This window comes from Hyperolius riggenbachi, chromosome 11 (assembly GCF_040937935.1).
Source record: "Hyperolius riggenbachi isolate aHypRig1 chromosome 11, aHypRig1.pri, whole genome shotgun sequence".
Lineage (NCBI taxonomy): Eukaryota > Metazoa > Chordata > Amphibia > Anura > Hyperoliidae > Hyperolius > Hyperolius riggenbachi.
Genome location: NC_090656.1, coordinates 74,824,500 through 74,843,198, shown reverse-complemented (window position 1 = coordinate 74,843,198; position 18,699 = coordinate 74,824,500). Strand labels below are relative to the sequence as shown.

At 41.7% G+C, this 18,699-nt stretch overlaps 1 protein-coding gene across 1 annotated transcript in view; it reads right to left on the bottom strand.

Annotated features, from left to right (window-relative positions):
* Positions 1-1,152: 1,152 nt before the first annotated feature.
* CDH5 (cadherin 5) overlaps positions 1,153-18,699 on the bottom strand; it is a 103,280-nt gene continuing 85,733 nt past the window's right edge. Inside the window, exons 9-12 of the mRNA XM_068261453.1 lie at positions 17,581-17,705; positions 14,953-15,061; positions 11,060-11,308; positions 1,153-5,873 (exon numbers count right to left, since the gene is read on the bottom strand). Coding sequence (XP_068117554.1) covers positions 5,383-5,873; positions 11,060-11,308; positions 14,953-15,061; positions 17,581-17,705 — 974 coding nt within the window. The 3' untranslated portion in view covers positions 1,153-5,382. The remainder of the gene's footprint in view (positions 5,874-11,059; positions 11,309-14,952; positions 15,062-17,580; positions 17,706-18,699) is intronic.

The window sequence follows — 18,699 nt, the reverse complement described above, 5'->3', positions numbered from 1 at the left end:
AGGATGGGAACATGGTGGTCATGAAGGGATGGACATGGTCAGAAACAATGCTCAGGTAGCCCGTGGCATCTAAACGATGCCTAATTGGCACTAAGGAGCCTAAAGTGTGCCAAGAAAACATCCCCACACCATTACACCACCACCACCAGCCTGCACAGTGGTAACAAGGCATGATGGATACATGTTCTCATTCTGTTTATGCCAAATTCCGACTCTATTAAGACTCATCAGACCAGGCAACATTTTTACAGGCTTCAACTGTCCAATTTTGGTGAGCTTGTGCAAATTGTAGCCTCTTTTCCCCATTTGTAGTGGAGATGAGTGGTACCCGGTGGGGTCTTCTGCTGTTGTAGCCCATCCGCCTCAAGGTTGTGTGTGTTGTGGCTTCACAAATGCTTTGCTGCATATCTCGGTTGTAACGAGTGGTTATTTCAGTCAACGTTGCTCTTCTATCAGCTTGAATCAGTCGGCCCATTCTCCTCTGACCTCTAGCATCAACAAGGCATTTCTCGCCCACAGGACTGCCGCATACTGGATGTTCTTCCCTTTTCACACCATTCTTTGTAAACCCTAGAAATGGTTGTGCGTGAAAATCCCAGTAACTCAGCAGATTGTGAAATACTAAGACCGGCCCGTCTGGCAATAACAAAATTGCTTAAATCACCTTTCTTTCCCATTCTGACTTTCAGTTTGGAGTTCAGGAGCTTGTCTTGACCAGGACCACACCCCTAAATGCATTGAAGCAACTGCCATGTGATTGGTTGATTAGATAATTGCATTAATGAGAAATTGAACAGGTGTTCCTAATAATCCTTTAGGTGAGTGTAGAGTGGGGTATATTACTATATTAGCCAGGCCTATTTTTAACATTGAGATTCAAGCAACCAGAAAGCACATTTATCCGTCAGCAGCTGATCCCCATCAGTGCCTGATAACCAAGACTCTACTGTGCGTGTGTGTATAGATGTATATAATTTGTCTTGTCTTGTAAACTATCATCAATTTGACCGTTTATTTCAAATCAAATGTTTTATTGTTTTAATACAAAAACATACAAAAAGGAAAAACGAACATCGTCCTCCTATACAAATATAGTACATTTAAAAAATGCTATGCAACCAAATATATAAAATAAAATAAAAAAAAGGCTGACAACAGTGGTACATAATTAATAACAATTATTGTTAGTCTATAATGTGTAAGTAAATAATACAAAATTTCAGTCCTACTAGTTAGTTTGTTGTTGGAAATTAAAAAAACAAAACAAAAAAGACATTACAGATATAGTTATTATTCTAGGATAGTGCAAGCCAACATAAATAAAGAGTATTCTGAATACAGGATCTTATTTACCTATTTTTAAGAATTTTAGGTGGAATTGATTAGTAAAATCTATATTCAAGTAATAATTCATGTAAGCGTCCCTGAGGGTGAGGAACAAAGATAAGTATATATACAATGACCTAATAAAACAATACCTATAGCAATGCTATAACATTTTCCAGGACAAATCAGCTCACAAACATTACAATCTGATTGTACAATTGATAAGCTTATTTGTACAAAAATTTAGCATGCTACACAATGAGATCATAATATACATAAAGAACTGCGCTGAAAAAAATAATGAATTTCACATATGCTAATGTGGGCCACAGAGGTAATTGAGCGATCTTTGGCCAGTATAGCCAACATTTCTGTAGGGTTAAAGGGAACCCGAGGTGAGAGGGATATGGAGGCTGCCATATTTATTTCCTTGTAAACAATGCCAGGTGCCTGGCAGCCCTGTTGACCTTCTGGCATAAGTAGTGTCTGGGTCCAAATCCTGGAACAAGCATATGGCCAATCCAGTCAAACCTGAGTCAGAGTACCTGATCTGCTGCATGCTTGTTCAGGGTCTATGTCTAAATGTATTAAGACACACAGGATCGGAATGACTGCCAGGCAACTGGTATTGTTTAAAAGGGGAGAAATATGGCAGCCCCATATCCCTCTCACCTCAAGTTCCCTTTAAGGTAGCCATGCATGATACAATTTTTTCTTTTTTTTTCATTAAAAACAATCGGTTTTAAGAAATAAAAAAGAAAATTGTTTTCGCTTGTGAAAAAAACTATTTTTTTACTAATGTTGGGAAAATCACTTTAAAAAAAAAGTATAAAAAAAAGGTTTTGAGCATTAGGTATTTTTGGAAAATTTGATCAAAGTGTATAATATATTGGTTAAATTTTTCTGATTATTCGACCAAGCGTAAAAATTGACCAGATTTCTCTGGTCGAAAAAAAACCAACAAATTAAATGATGTATGGCCACCTTAAACTGTACCTGTAGTGAAATAAAGTGCCCCTAGAGGGTATTTACCTCGGGAGGGGAAGCCTCTGGATACTGAAGACCCACGGCCACGGACCCTACAGACTGTTTATGCCAATACTGTTGGCCAATAGCACTACATAGCATATATTTGTCAAACAATGTGAAAATGGAGTGTGAGTTAAGGGGTTAAATAGTTGGCTGGGGAGTGGGCAAAAAAAAAAAAAAATCAGCCCCATATACAAGTGATTTTGTAAGAAATCTGAAATAATGATAAGAAATTTGAAATAATGTTTGCAAAACTAATTCTATCATGTAGATCTTTGAACATGAGATTGCTCAACAAAAGTAGAAAACTGCTGTAGAGTCAAAACGCCATGGAATATGTTGGCAATTTATCAATAATAATAATAATAGGAGACTCCAGTAAAGCTAAAAGTAACCACTTAATCCTGTTAGAAATATTGCACAGAAGAAATGATTATGAGACCATAATATATTCTGTATACATATACGTACTGTCCCTTCCACCACTTTCTATTGACATTTATTCTCCAATTCACTTTTTGTTTCCCAAAATGCAGCTATGTACTGTGTACTTGATAGCTAGCAATATATTCACATTACTACAAATTATTTTTTAAGATACAATACTATGTTTAACGGAGAAAATCACTTTCTAAATAGCCTTTTTTCCCTCCAACCTCTCCCAAATATTCCACTCACAAAGGGGCAGGATTTAATGAAAATCTGTAGTTTCTGGCTTATTTCCGAATTAGCAATGTTGGCGATTCCTAATTGCAAACAGTTTTTTTCATTGCAGTCACTGATATGTTGTAACATTGTTATATTGATGGAACTTTGTTTTATGCAGTTTTATATGTGACCTGGTTGTAAACAGAATTATAAGTCTCTCAATAAAAATCTCAAAGTTTGATGGTCTGTAGACCACTTTATACAAAGTTAATGTTGTGGTGGACTATCCATGCCTTCCTCTGCTTCTTTTTCTAAAGCAAACAAAAAAAATAAAATAAAATAAAAAAATGTTTGGAATCAATTGCTATGAGCAGTGGTTCCAGGGGTAACCCTTGCAATGTCTGGGGTAAAGTAGCCCATAAAACTTGGCCTCTGCTCCCTCACCATCACTATCCACCATCACAACTTACAGTAGAGCTCTGTCCAATAGGACCAAGAAGCTGCACAATCCGGGACCTCCAACATTTTGAGAACAATTAAACTGTAATATATTTAATACATACATGAGGCAGAACACCAGGTTATCGATCTAGAGAATCATAGTGCAAAAACATACGTGACCTCATTTTGTAGTTTCTTAAGGATATTTTAGAAACCTACAAAGGTCCACACGGTTCTGATTATAAGGCACATTGTGGGACTATATATGATAACATGTGTGCCCCACATGAGGTTATTCATTTTTCATCACTACTTACAAATAGGGTCTTCAGTCCTGGAACTACTCAGTGAGTGACGGGGCAGAACTTTATTTAGAAATTGGTAGGGGTGTAGTTCAGGGCCGGTAGTCAGATCATATGGTTCCAATGATATGGGTGATAGGTCATCCACTGGCTGTGTTTTCTTTTTGTTTTCCTGCCACCCTTGTCTCTATTAGTGCCTTACTTTTCTAAAGCTACACCTATTTTAGTGTACAATTTACTGCACTATTGTGTTTTTTTTTTTTGTTTTCACTGTAATGCGTCATCTATCTACTGTTTTTTGGTTGCAAGATGTCATGGTTGTTTTTAATGTCTTTGTTGTTGCCTTTTCGTGTCGCTGAGTTCTCTGTTTGTGCCGAACCCAATTCCGGGCATGACCCAGTCATGCTTGGCGAAATAAACTTGATTCTGATTCTGACTTAGAATTCTGTCACCAAAATAAAATTGTGCTTTAGTCATATGCCTTTAAAAGTGGTCCCACAAAATAGGTTGACACATTCCTGGGGAAATTTACAATTTAATTCATAATTTTTGTATGGAGCAGGCTATATTCTGAGATTTTACCTAAACATTTTAGGTAGTATGCTTCTTGTATGTGTTTCCCTGGTTTACAGTTGTGATATTTTTAATGAACGCTTAAGTCTACAGTTGGAACTGTATTGTTTTATAACACTATATGGAGCTATGATGCAGAAGAAAAAAAATGGTATGTACAGGGATTGTTAGCATAGTCAAGGTGCCAGTAAATACAAAAAGTCGAAAATGTATACTTAAATTTCAGGGATGGAAGAATATTGGGCTTATTTAATATTATACTCTGTGAAGATTGATTACACATGAATTATAAAAGGCTGCTTTTTGTGTCATTAAATAAGCCAATAGAATTGTGTAGCAAAAACCAATCTTGTTGATTGCGCTCAAATCAAGTGGGGTTACTCCAAGGACCAGTGCCCTTAACCCATTAGCAGCTCAATAGAATTATCTCATTTGAGGTAAGTGCACTGCTTTTGACCACAGTCGGCAGAACTCGCTGTAAATTCTTGGAATGCTTTAATCTCTCTCCCTGCTAGTAGACAATAAAGACAATGAAAGCAGAAATCCTCTGTTATTGTCTCACACTGCCCCCTAGTGACAAGTGGCCACAAATACACATTACAGCAGTACTAATTAGAAGCAGGGAAATGTAACAATTAAGAAATAAAACGTGCTAAAATAAATTGGCCTGGAGCACTTGCAAGCCTCTAAATACATTGGTTGCTGAAGGGTTAATGACACCAGCAGTGCAGCTCCAGAAAACTTGTGGGAAAGTATGGACTTTAAAAAGAAGATTAGGAGTGCTCTATAGTGCATTACACATTTATTTACACTGCAATTTAAAGGTTTCCATGTTTGCTAATACAGACGTCTACACTGCTGGCCACAGTGAGGAGGAAAGGAGTCGTTGGTGTGTCCATCCAAGGTGGTCCGTTAGATTGCATATGAGTGCTACAAGCGTTTATACACCATAAATCTTGTAAGTGTGATTCTTTTAAATTGCGCAGTTAATAAATGTTTAATGAACTATACAGAGTTCCTTATCAACTTTTAATAAGTCAATTGAGTTGCAAAAGGAGTGGTGTTAATAAGAAAACCCTTCCAGATGTTCTAGCCCATACAGATCAGCAAGCATCTTAAATCTGGGACCCCATTCATTTAACACGTCATAGTCAATTTCAGAATCTGATGATCCAGATTCTAGTGAACTGAGAGATTCAACAATGGATTCTGAACCTTCGTAGCCAAATATATGAAGAGTATCGTATGGTAGCTCTTGTCCATCGTTATCTGCATCTTCCTTCTTTGCTTCAATCATTGAGAACATATCTCCATTTCTGGATGGTTTCTGGACTTGAGCATAGAAGGCAGGACCAGGTTCCACCTCATGCTTGGGCCTCACCACATTTCTGCGTACTGAATTGAGTACAGAGACATCATAGCTGTTGGTGTCCATCTCTCCTCCACCTTCCTCATCATAGGTGACCAATTGTTCATGGATTTCAGCTGGGTTCTTTCCGAGAATCAGGGGATTCTTGCTCTGCATTTTTCTTATAAACAGCACCGCCAGGACCACTGATAACAGAAGCATAATTACAATAAATGTGGGAAGTTGTCTTTGAAGCAAATACAAGTTTTGAGTGCAGTGGACATGTCCAGAATCTCATTCAATTTTTTTTTTAATTTTTTTGACTCTTTATCATTAGGAAACACAACCTACCTGATGAAACAATGTTAGCTCTACATATTACATGGCTATATAAGGTGGATATGACTTTATTTGGGGGCATGGGTCCACTGAAAGGACATGGTCATTGCAAATGAGGAGGAAGCACATCATGGTGGGTAAACTTGATATGGGTGGGAAAAGTTTGGGTGTCCACACATGTAAAATTACCTCTAACCGATAAGCCCCTTAGCAATAGAGGTCACCATAGGTTGGTTTGTGGGCTATCAAAATGTTGCTGGAGGTAGAAGTATTAGCCTTCCAATTTACCAACTATTTTCAAGTAGTGCCATGCCCTTTTACCCTCAACCTAATTCCACTCATGCTCATAGCAGTGGCATAGGCAGCTATGACCATAGTCATATCTATGCTGTTATTGTAGTCATAGGTACTAATGAACTAAAAGCTCTTAAAGAGAACCAGAGATGAAGCACCCTCATGTATTTTATTACATTTATCAGTGGGAACATGACAGTAAACACCTACCCTGCTTTTAGTTTCATTGTTATCTGCTTAATTAGTCTATTAGCAACTGTGATAAGAATCCACCGACTATTCAGTCGAGGTTTGACCTGGAATCATTATAGCTGAGTCACTCTTCTGTGTAGTCTTTTCAAGCCCAAGCCTTCCCCTCTCCTGGCTTAGATTTCCTGCTTTGCATACTGAGAGCTGTGATGATATGGGAGAGGCTGCTGCTCCTGAGAGAGAAGCTCTGTGGCTGTAATATGATCCCTGTGTGCTCTGTGTGCACTAGATACTGATAATAACGGCAGTTTCATTTCTATGAGAGAGGCTTCCTACAGGCAGCTGTACATCATACCAAAATGAAAGCACATAGATGAAAGGCTGCATTTAGCCTAGATAGCAGCATAGTCTCATATAGCCTAGACAGCACATCCAGAACAACTGATAACCCAGAAGGAGAAGGGATATGAGCCGGCGGCCATATTTGATTTTTCCTGGAGCAATAATGGATAAAAAACACTAAAAAGGCACACCAGAGCGGCAAAATTATCAGGTAGAGCATTTATTCTTTACAAGCTATCAACTGATATGTTTATTTTGTGTGAAACGTTCATCTCTGGTTCCCTTTAAAGTGGTCTGAAACTCTGACATAACATTCAATAAATAATATTCAATGTGTTTTCCTACCTTTATTACCCATACAGTTACCATATTTTAATTTGTACTCAAGTAATATTGTCCATTTGCAAATTATAAGATTCCAAAGTAGTTTATCTGCTCTGTAAGCTGCCATTGCATTTTATTCAAGCTGCTTTTTATTATATATTAAACTCTTCTAGTGAGGTATTCTGAACTCTGTGTATGCTTGAAGCACAGAGAGCTTGTTTTCAGTTGTTACACACATTGTAACAACTGAGGAATGTAAACAAAAGATAATGTGATTTCCTCTCTGGATGACGATCATGAGCTGAAGGGGCTTTCCAGTGCAGAGCAAAGTGCTGTGTTTAACTGTTTGAATGCTGTCCTGCTACAATTTTTTGTGGTAGTAGGTTTAAGGCTGTAGGGAATCTTTTAGTGCAAAGAAGTAGAAATGCTTGATGAATTTCAGACCACTTTAAAGGCTGGAGAATAGTAGAGAATGTAAGAGGTCCAGGGCACCTGCTGTGGATTTGTGAAAAATGTATCTGTTATAAGGTGGCAAAAAAAGTTTTAACTGGGTCATTATATACCACCCCGAGGATTGCTAAAAGCTTTGTGTATTAGCAGTTGTACCATTGCAGTGATAAACTTGTATAGTAAATCCAGGCTATGCTTGTTAAGGACGTGTGTAGGGAACATCAGTCACATGACTAGTACTTCACTAACTAATCCTAGCTAACATTTGTCACCTGATCAGTTTTTGATAAAGCTTAGCCAAGTTTACTGGAATACTTCTATTCTTTCTTTTCTACAGCCCTGACAAACCTTAGTGGATCAGTTTCATTTAGCCTTTGACCTTGAAAGAACAAAAAATTATCGAAGAGGAACAAATAAGATGCAATAAGAGATAATGATGTCAAAACTAGATTACCGTATTTGATAGGAATGTAATCAGGGGTCGAGTGGGGCGTGGACGCGGGTGGACGACGTCCACTTGCTTTTTTCAGAGAGTGGACGCCGGCCACCCTGGCATGTGTGGAGGGGAGCAGCGCAGTGGAAGGAGAGCTGTGAGCAGCAGTTGGGAAGGGGGGCCATCTGCTGCCGGCCACCTGCACATTAGTTCTGGAGGGGACAGCGATGGATGGAGAGCCCTAAGGTGAGGGAAGGAGGGGGAGATGGCCCCCCTTCCCCGCTGTCCGCACAGCTCTCCTTCCACTGCGCTGCTCCCCTCCTGCTGGGGGGACACCTGACAACCTATTCTGGGGACATATACCCTTGCCTACATATACTGGGACATATATACCTGCCTACATATACTGGGGCATATACCCCTGACTACAAATACTGGGCACATATACCCCTGGCTATATATACTGGGCACATATACCCCTGGCTATATATACTGTGCACATTTACCCCTGGCTATATATACTGGGCACATATACCCCTGGCTACATATACTGGGTACATATACCCCTGGCTACATATACTGGGTACATATACCCCTGGCTACATATACTGGGTACATATACCCCTGGCTACATATACTGGGCACATATACCGCTGGCTACATATACTGGGTACATATACCCCTGACTACATATACTGGGCACCTATACCCCTGGCTATATATACTGGACACCTATACCTCTGGCTACATATACTGGGGACTACTAAACCCCTGACTACATACACTGGGCACATATACCCCTGGCTACATATACTAGGAAGCTGTACCTCTGGCTACATATACTGGGGACTACTATACTCATGGCTACTTATACTGGGGACACCTATAGACCTGGCTACCTATGCTGGGGGTACCTATTTTAGGGGAACTGCTGTAAGATTATCTGCATTTTTGTGGAACCGCTGTTATGTATTTTGGGGAACAGCTGCCAGATTATGTGTATGTTAGGGGAACGGCTGCTGCTGCCAGATTACGTGTATTTTGGGGAACTGCTGCCAGATTGTGTATGTTTGGGGGACCACTGCTGCCAGATTATATGTATTTTGGGTGTTACGTGTATTTTGGGTAATCCACTGCCAGGTTTTGCGTATTTTGGGGAACTGCTTCCAAATTATGTGTATGTTGGGGGAACTGCTGCTGCCACATTGTCTATTTTTGGGGGAACCACTGCCATATTATCTGTATTTTGGAGGAACTTCTACCAGATTATGTGTCTTTTTGGTGAAATGCTGTCAGATTACATCTATTTTTGGAGGATACACTGTGGCAGAGCTCAAACTTCCATGGCAGACCTTTTACATCACTGCTAAGGTCATGTATATTTGGCCCCACCCATGACCACGCCCACGTTATGCTTGACCACGCACCCTTTTTTGGCGCGCCGCACTACGTGCGGCGCAGGGGTTTTTAAGGTGAGTCCACTCACCTCTTTTTCCAGGACTAAACCCCTGAATGTAATGCAAACAAAAACCTAATATAAAGTGCCGAACCCCACTGACCCATTATCAATAGCTGACAAAGATCAATCAGAAGATTGGAAAAAAGTAAAAAAAAGTAGGTTTGTTGAGTTGCACAATGACAATAAAGTGCTTGAACTTGATGTGGTCAGGTGAAGTATACATAGCTCAGCTAAAGACGTATCAATACTCGATGGGTGTAACGCAGGCAAAATTGGACGCCCACTAGCGCCAGAAGTTTTGGCGCCACCATAGATGCCTATAGAAATATTGGCATTGATCTGTAATGTGGGCGCCCAATAAATAGCAGGGGAGGGGGGGGGGTAGATTTAGGTGACAAGCTGATTTTTTTTTGGAGGGTTAGGCATCAGGCAGGTAATGTGTGTGTGTGTGGTGGGGTTAGGCATCGGGCAGGTAGTGCGTGCGGGGGGGGGGGGGGGAGTTTAGGGGGTTAGGCAGGTAGTGTGTGTGTGGTAGGGTTAAGCATCAAGCAGGTAGTGTGAGTGTGTGTGTGTGTGGGGGGGGGGGGGGTTAGGGGTCAGGCAGGTAGTGTGTGTGTGGTGGGGTTAGGCATCAGGCAGGTAGTGTGTGTGGTGGGGTTAGGCATCACAGCAGGTAGTGTGTGCAGGCGAGGGGGGTGTTAGGTGTAGACCTCATGGACAGGTAGTGTGTGGAGGAGGGGTTAGGGTCAGGAGTCAGGCAGGAAGTGTGTGTGTGTGTGTGGGGGGGGGGGTGTTTAGGGTTAAGCATCAGGCAAGTAGTGAGTGTGTGGGTGGGTGTGGGTTTAGGATTAGGCATCAGACAAGTAGTGTGCAGGGGAGGTGGGTTAGGCATCAGCCTGTGTGTGTGTGTGTGTGTGTGTGTGTGTGGTTAGGGTTAGTCGTCAGGCAGGTAGTTTATGTGGGGAAGGGGGGGGGGGGGGTGTCTGTGTGAGAGTAGGGTTAGGTTTAGCCATCGTAAAATATCAGTATTTAATATCGATAGTTTATGCTTTAATAGTAAAATATTGGTATTAAATACCCGATATTTTATTATCAGCATTACTGGGCACCCAAATTTCCGTGCACCTTTTTTTGATGTACGGCGGGTGAGCTACCAGCTTGTCTGCAAACCCCATAATAATCCTATATAAGAAAACCCTTACTGTCCCTGCATCATCCTCCTGTCCCTGTGTCCCGTGTGTTTTGGCTACTGCGCATGTGTAGCCATTGGGACAGAAGGAGGATGGGGCCAGGGGGCGCGGGCGGACGGCGGTCCGCATGCACATGCGGGTGTGTGAGCGCTGACATGCGGCGATGAGAGAGACCTAGAGATCATTTTTAAACAGGCTTAGGTCTACTAGTAAATAAATAAATAATAATAGATGTGGTGTTCTAACTGTAGTGTGCCATGGCCTCCAAATACCAAAATAATGCTTGTCTCAAAGATTTATCAATGACCTAGTAGATATAATGACCTCATGAAAATGCCGAATGGACTCATCAGGCCAGATGCTGGAACTTACCCAGGAGAATTAGGAATATTGACACCAGAACAATAGCGATGGTGGAGACGGACACTGCAGCAAGTTTAGCTGCTTCCTCACAGAAAGTGAACTCCCCTTTCTCGTTACACTTGCAGATGTTAATGGTCAGAGTGTTGGTGCTGGACTGTGGCGGTCTTCCATTGTCAGTGATTATGATTGGCAGGAGATAGAATTTAGCAATGTCCCGATTAAATGTTCCTTTCTTCACAATGACGCTGGCCGTGTTATCTGCAATATGTAAGCATAGCATCTTGTAAACAATCACAGAACAGAAAGAAAACGCCAAACAAATCAGCATTTGTGGGGACGGTAATTCCTCCTTCTTTCCATCTCCCAACAAATATAAGACAGCTTCAATTGGACCACTATTTTACATTCTAGAAGACTTTTCACGTTCTTACAGGGTAACTTCCTTGGTTATGGAAGGCAGAGCTCCCCCCCCCGGACTGTGCCCGCCCAGTATAGGTAGCACATGTTCAGATAGCTAAATGTCCCCCCTAGGGGCATTGCTATCCCCAAAGATCAGTGGCACATGCCCTGGATCTATTCTGGGGTGCCCTGGATGTCCCCCAGGCAGAGTCAGGCAGCAGGCGGCAGTACTCACCTTCGGCCTCTTGGTCTCCACATTCTGCAGACATCCACTCTTCTGGGCTTCTCCCCCTAGTGTCTGGGAATGAATCAGAAGCTAGAGCTCCTAGCTTCTGATTCTCACTGCCTGTTTATGTGATATGCTGCATTGTTTGTATTAATGGAGAGTGGGGCTGCATCCAACATTTTGCTTGGCAGGCCTACTTAGACTGCTGTTAAAGGAATCATCAGGCAAATTGGACAAAATCTGCTTTACTCACCTGAGGCTTTCTCCATTCCCTTGCAGCCGACTGTCTCACGCTGTCACCTCCAATCTCCGCCGATGTCCCGCTTTCGCCGCATGGTGCAGAGGATGACCTCGAGGTTGCCCTTACTGCACCTGCGTCAATCGCCGCTGACAATCACGGCCATGTTGTCCGCGGCTTACTGCATAGGTGCAGAGCAACTGCGCCTGCACAGTAAGACGCGGACAACGTGGCCATGACTGACAGCATCGCTTGACGCAGGCACAGCAAGGGAGACCTCAAGGTCGTCCTCTGCACCATGCGGTGACAGCGGGACAGCGGCGGAGAGCGGAGGTGACAGCGTGGGACAGTCGGCTGCAATGGGATGGAGAAAGCCCCAGGTGAGTAAAGAAGATTTTGTCCAATTTGCCTGATGATTCCTTTAAGTTCATGTAAATTTTGCTCCACCCATGACCACACCCATATTCTGGCACGTGTCTACACACATTTTTTGACTGGAGTGCCCAAAAGTGCCCCAGGAGGTTCTCCAATACTCCTGTTAAATATAGGGACCACTATGTTGCGCCATGATTTCTAGGTATCTTCTTCACTCATTAGAATTGAAGATGTAGGAGTGATGAAATGCCCTCTAGAACATAAAACGTTGTCCAGGAGACGCTACCTTATTTTTCTTAGTATACACAATGACCTGGATAAATAAGAACTTTCATGGAAATACTTTCTTCCTATTTATGTGACAAGTGGCACACAGACAGAAAGCAAGATACATTTCAATATTTTAGAGGTGTCACTGGAACAAAATGCCCAATGGACCACCTGTTCCCCTGACAACTGTCTAAAGCAGAGTATGATCTCCTGTGGGGAAGATGACCTCCAGCTTCCTGTCCTCTGTGTCTGGTCAGATGATAGCACAGACTGACTCACATACAGGGGATATACACATCTTTTATTTGTTTCCTAGCTGAGCAAAGCAGCAGAGGCTTCTCTTCTCAGTTATACACTAAGACCTGGACACAATGAAACCTGTACTTAGTATTTTTTTTTAAATTGTCTATCAAGTGGATAAAGTGACCTTGTAGTGAAGGGGTTATGAAAAATGCCATATTTGTTTTCTCTTAAACAATGTCAGTGGATTGACTGTCTTTCTTTTCCTTCTGGCTTCAGTCTGAAGCATGGATGTGGCCAGTGTTGTCAGACTTTAGTCAGCGCACTTAATCTGTATACTCTCTCTTGGTCACTGGCTTAAAGGAAACGTAACGTAAAAAAAAAAAAAGCAGAGTTTCAATTACCTGGGGCTTCTGGCAGCCCCCATGCGCCCGCACCATCTCTGTATGATCCTCCGGACCCCCACCATGACTCAGTTTTGTTATTGCAAGTGCAGGGCCACTGCGCCTGCACGGCCCTGTCCACACATGTCCTTGTTTGCCTTCCCCTTGCCTGGAGCATCCTGAGCAGACGCAGTAACAGGTTTTCTCGTACCTTTCCCGGGGATGTGAGCGTGAATGACGATGCGCGCAGCCAGGGCACTGGCCGCAAGCCGGCGGCAAGGAAACAGCCGTAGCGGGGGGACCAGAGGATCATTCAGAGACGGCGCGGGCACATGGAGGCTGTAGAGGGCTGGCAGAAGCCCCAGGAAAGTGAAACTCTTTTTTTTGTCTTTTTTTACATTATAGGTTTCCTTTAAAGGACAACTGAAGTGAGAGGAATATGGAGGCTACCATATTTATTTCCTTTTAGGGTGCTTTTACACCTGGTGCAGTGTAATCTTTATTGATCACACTGCACCTGAGAAGTCACACCGTGCATTATAGCTGTGATGCGACCAAATCAGTGAGGCATACGATCCAATGACAGCATGCCTCTCTTCTGGAATATACGCGTAAGTTAGCCGGTAACGCACTGGCCACGTGAGTGCACTTGAGGAGTGCCACTGGGTCAATGCATACCCAGTAGTTGGTGACCCAGCCGACAGGAGAAATTTACAGAGGCTGAAGCATGTCAACAGAGGAGGGCAGTGACGGACCTTCAAGACTACAGGGGGCTGGAAGAAGCCCTGAGTAAATAAAATAATTATTTTTCAACCCTCGGTGGTATTCCTTAAACCAGTTCTGTACCGCTGGTACGTGTATCTACGCCCCTGGAAACTTCACTTAACAGCCAGGGGGTGTAGATACACGTACCTTTTTGTTTACTTTGCAGCTCCCAATTGCCTTGTCGCAGACCCGTCATTCCACTGCAATCTCGCCGTTTTGTGATCAGAGATTAAGAACAGCTTGTTCTCAAACCTGATCACAGTGCCTGTAATGAATGAGAGCCGGTGTCAGCGAAAGCCGAACATAAACGGTACTACCGTGTTCTATTAATAGAATAAGGAAGTAATAGTAGCGCCAAACACTTAAGTACTACCGTGTTCTATTAATAGAACTCGGAAGTAAGTGTATCGCCATTTTGTGGCCAAAAAGTAAAAATGCACTATAGTTATAGTTATAGCTATGCATTATAGTTACCAAAATAAAACACTTGTTGTAAAAAAAATAGAAATAATGATTTTTTTGTCCTTTTTGTCCTTATTATTCCCTTTAAAATACATTAAAAAAACTACCAACCAAAGAAATCCTAATTTGTGGGAAAAAAACAAGATATAGATCATTTCAATGTAATAAGCAACAATAAAGTTATTGGCGAATGAATGGGAGGAGCGTGATGTGAAAATCGCTCTGGTTTTTAAGGGGAAAAAAAACTGTTGTTGGGAAGTGGTTATATACTGAGGCGTTGAGCCGTTAATTAAGCAAATGCAGACTTCATGCTTCAAAACTACTTTTCAGGGTTCAACAAACTTTCACACTCACACGATTTATGAATAATTGGCACCAATACGTCACCGTCTTACATCGCAGTGACACAGAAGTCAGCAGTGTCACCAACTCCACATGGAGATTCTGATCACAAAGTGATGCACCAAATAGAAAATCAGATTGAGGAAAACACGTTGCTACATTTTAGTAAGTGCCGTAGCTGAGGTAGAAGAAGAACAATTACCCCGATTATCCTGCACTGTGAAGTTGTCTTCATGTCCTTTTGAGAAGAATATAAACTTCATCCCTGGGCCCATGTCATCCTTATCAGTGGCTGTAATATTTATGATCACCTAAAATGAGAAGCAACACAGTTAAAATTAGATATTAATGCATGGGAAGTCTCCATTAAGTAGCCAAAAATCCCGAAAGATTTAATAGGAATTCTTTATGGGCAAATGTATCTTTAGATGAAATATTGTGCTTTAGGAATTGGAACAATAGACTTATTTTTGTTCATGCTGTGATTCTGTACCTTGCATAATTTTTCTTATTTATTTATTGTGCTCCTATTTCTTAGGATTAATTTTTCACCACTGTGGTAATGTACTATATAGATCTACTAAAAGAAAAGTCTGCTATATATTATTTTCTGAAATTTCATAAGTAGGCATTGCTGCTTGGAATGCATTCTGTTCGAAAACTGCAAGATGCAGGCACAGACTGAATTTTCTGAGAAGACTGAAGCCTGTAGCTATAGCAGTCATAGGTGTGTGTGGGGAGTGTCCATACCAATTACTTAAACAGGAGTACCTTTAGTGTATTATCACTTGTGAGTAATGGCATCCTCATAGCTTCCTGAATATAACTGTGGTGATTGAGCAGATGAATGACTCCCCCAGTCGGCAGTACATAAAAATTAGTGTTAAACCCCGCTCTCATTGAAAAAGCCACGACAGTTTTTGCTTGGAGCCTGCCGAGAAGTATGGAGTTCTGGGGCCACCCCCACATGTGTGGCCATGGCCCGCCCCCAGCTTGGCTGCCATAGCCTGGTAGACAGCCGCTGAGCTGGGGCAGGCTACGGTAACACCGGTGGGGTGGCCACAGAGCTCCAGACCTCTCAGAGAGGATTTGGGTTTGTGATGGAAGAGGGGGTGATGGCTTTAAAGAATCATGGTCATTACAGGTAATTTATTTAAAGAGAATCTGTACTGTCTGATTTGTACAATAAAAAACATACCAATCGAGTCACTGTGATCTCCTGGATCCCTCTTTGCCGTTTCCACTGCTCCCCACTGTGATCCTGGTTGTAATCGCCAGTTTTAGGAAGTGTTTACAAACAAAAAACATGGCCGCTAACCAGGAAGTGATGTATGTACTGTGTATATATATATATATATATATATATATATATATATATATATATCAATCATGTTACAGTATACTACAAGTTTTTATTACATAGTGAATTTTCTGCACTCCGGCACTCCGGTCAGGGATTCTCACAGTTTCTCAGCATGCTGAAATTGAGAGCAGAGACCTGTCTGTGAGGGATAAACAAAGCATACACACAAAGCCTGCAGGGGGTGTGAAGGGGGTGTGCATAACTTCTCCCTATTACAGCAGAGACAGTGGGTCGACAAAGCTTGACAAAGAAAAGAAGATTAGATATATTACAGAGACAGTGCAACTAGAAAAGGCTGCAGTAAGCCAGAGCACATTAGAACAGGTATAGGAGCTTATAGGATAGAAGAAATAAGGCTGAAAATGTTGTTACAGAATCTCTTTAAGATGCATTCAGGAACTAAAAGGATGCCATTACATAATAGTAAAATAACATAAACTATATAATTAAAACATTAGGCTGTCTGCCTTTTCTTGTTCGTGTTCTATTTCAACAGGTATCTCTGCTATTTAATTTCTGTAGTTACGCTCAATTTTTTAAAGTTTTGGTTCTCATGTTTATGGTTGCGGTAAATCTGCAGTGGCATAAATAGTCTAATGCGCAATATGTCACCCTGGTATATATATATATATATATATATATATATATATATATATACAAAGATTGGTCAGCATTCCAAGCTCTTTTTCAGGTTGTATTGTCTCCACCCAGAGGTGGATTAAGTTGTATTGGGGCCCTAGGCAAGGTAGTAGATTTAGGACCCCCAATGGCTTTTTTGGTAAGCTGAAGTGGAGAGAGGTCAAAGATGGTGGCTGGTGTGCCCCTTGACACCCAATAGGCCTTAGGCACCTGCTTAGGTTGCCTGGTGGAGGATCCTGCTCTGCCTCCACCACGAAAATCCGACAAGTGTTTGGGGGTTATCAAATTCACCCCTTTCTCAAAGACTTGTTAACAGTGTCATGCCCTGAAACAATTCTCGGATTGTTGGTGGCGAAGGCAGTAAATACAGCTTGAAAAACAGTTTGGTGTGCTGACCAATGTTTAGATTAGACTTGTGCTCAGACGTTTGCCAAGCACCCTTTGTTGTAGCACCCATAGTGCATGAACAGGGGTGCCTACACAAATTCTGGCGATTTGTTATAATTACATTAAGCTTACAAAGATAATGGTTATTTCATCAATGGTAATGATATGCATTTGGTATGTTATGGCTGGTGTTAAAATTTTTGTGTAGACAGCGGCAGTTGGGGTGAAGCAGGTTGTTTCGGCACACGAACATGAACACATAGCTCCTGAGTTGGGTATTGCTATAGCTGCAATGCTATAGATTGTGGCCCGTGCACATATAATCGAATGCTGACAATAGCTGGACCCCGAATTACGTGTGTACCTAACAACTCAGAAAGGGAAGGTGAGGAAAATGTGTCTCCGCACATCATGCAGCATCAATGAAGCTCTCAGACTCACATGTTTAGTGTTGACAGTCTCACACACTCTGGGATTGTACGGTGCAGCCAGTTCTGGAGCATTATCATTCTCATCAAGAACTTGAATGTAAACAGGGGCTGATGATGCTTTCCTGGGATAAGAGTCTGAAAAAAAGAGAAACAAACATGGTCAAAGCATTATTTTCTAAAGTACAAGAACGCCTGAAGCTTGTAAGTCATTCTTGAACAGATTACAATCTCAACAGAAGCCCTTATTATTTTGCAAAGTTATTGCCCGAGGAAGCAGGTATGCCAACGAAACGCGTTGCATGTGGCATGATTGTGGCAGATTTTTTTTTTTAAATAAAGTGATTTTTTTTAAATTACACAATTTGTGTTTACATTTCTGGAAGTAAGTCCACCACTATCTCCATTTTAAAACCTATTTTAAATATCATTGGTGCCTGTGTACCATCGATCTCAAAAATCTATTAGTTATCGTCCACCTGGTGGAGGAGTGTATCCCTGGTAACCTTCTACATCAAAGAGCGACTTTTAGCCTAAGTGGAACGGGATTGTGATTCCCATCTGCATATCCAGTGGTCGCCTTTGTGGTGACCCACTCTTGTAAATATATTTCAGCTAAATACAATTTAGCTCCTTGACCTTACATATTGCACTATTAGGGCTCTCAGTCTCTGCTTTATTTTAGCAAGGTAATCTGATTAAGTTTTGCTGATCATTAAGTGACCTAAATGTACCTCACAGAACACCTGCATGAGCGACAGATTCTTGGTTGGGACGGTGAATTCTATGCAAGCACATGATGAAGATTTATACCATTGAAGACAATACTTTGAAAGCTTTTATGGCGCTTTGTAAGCCTCTCTGTGTAAGATGAACTGAGTTACTGAGCGTCCCCAGTGGTCAGTGAAACCATACATCACATTAATAGATCAACATGGAGACTTTAAAGAATGAAAGAGATGACCACCCCCCTAACAACAATACTAATTTGCATATCCTTCTCTTATATATATCTCCTATTTTGCTTCTCAGCCTCCCCCTTTCTTGCTGCTCCTGCTGCCATGCATAGTTCCTCCAAACTCAGACTGATGAAAAAGGCATCAGAAATCTATTAGCATATGTAAATTACCAC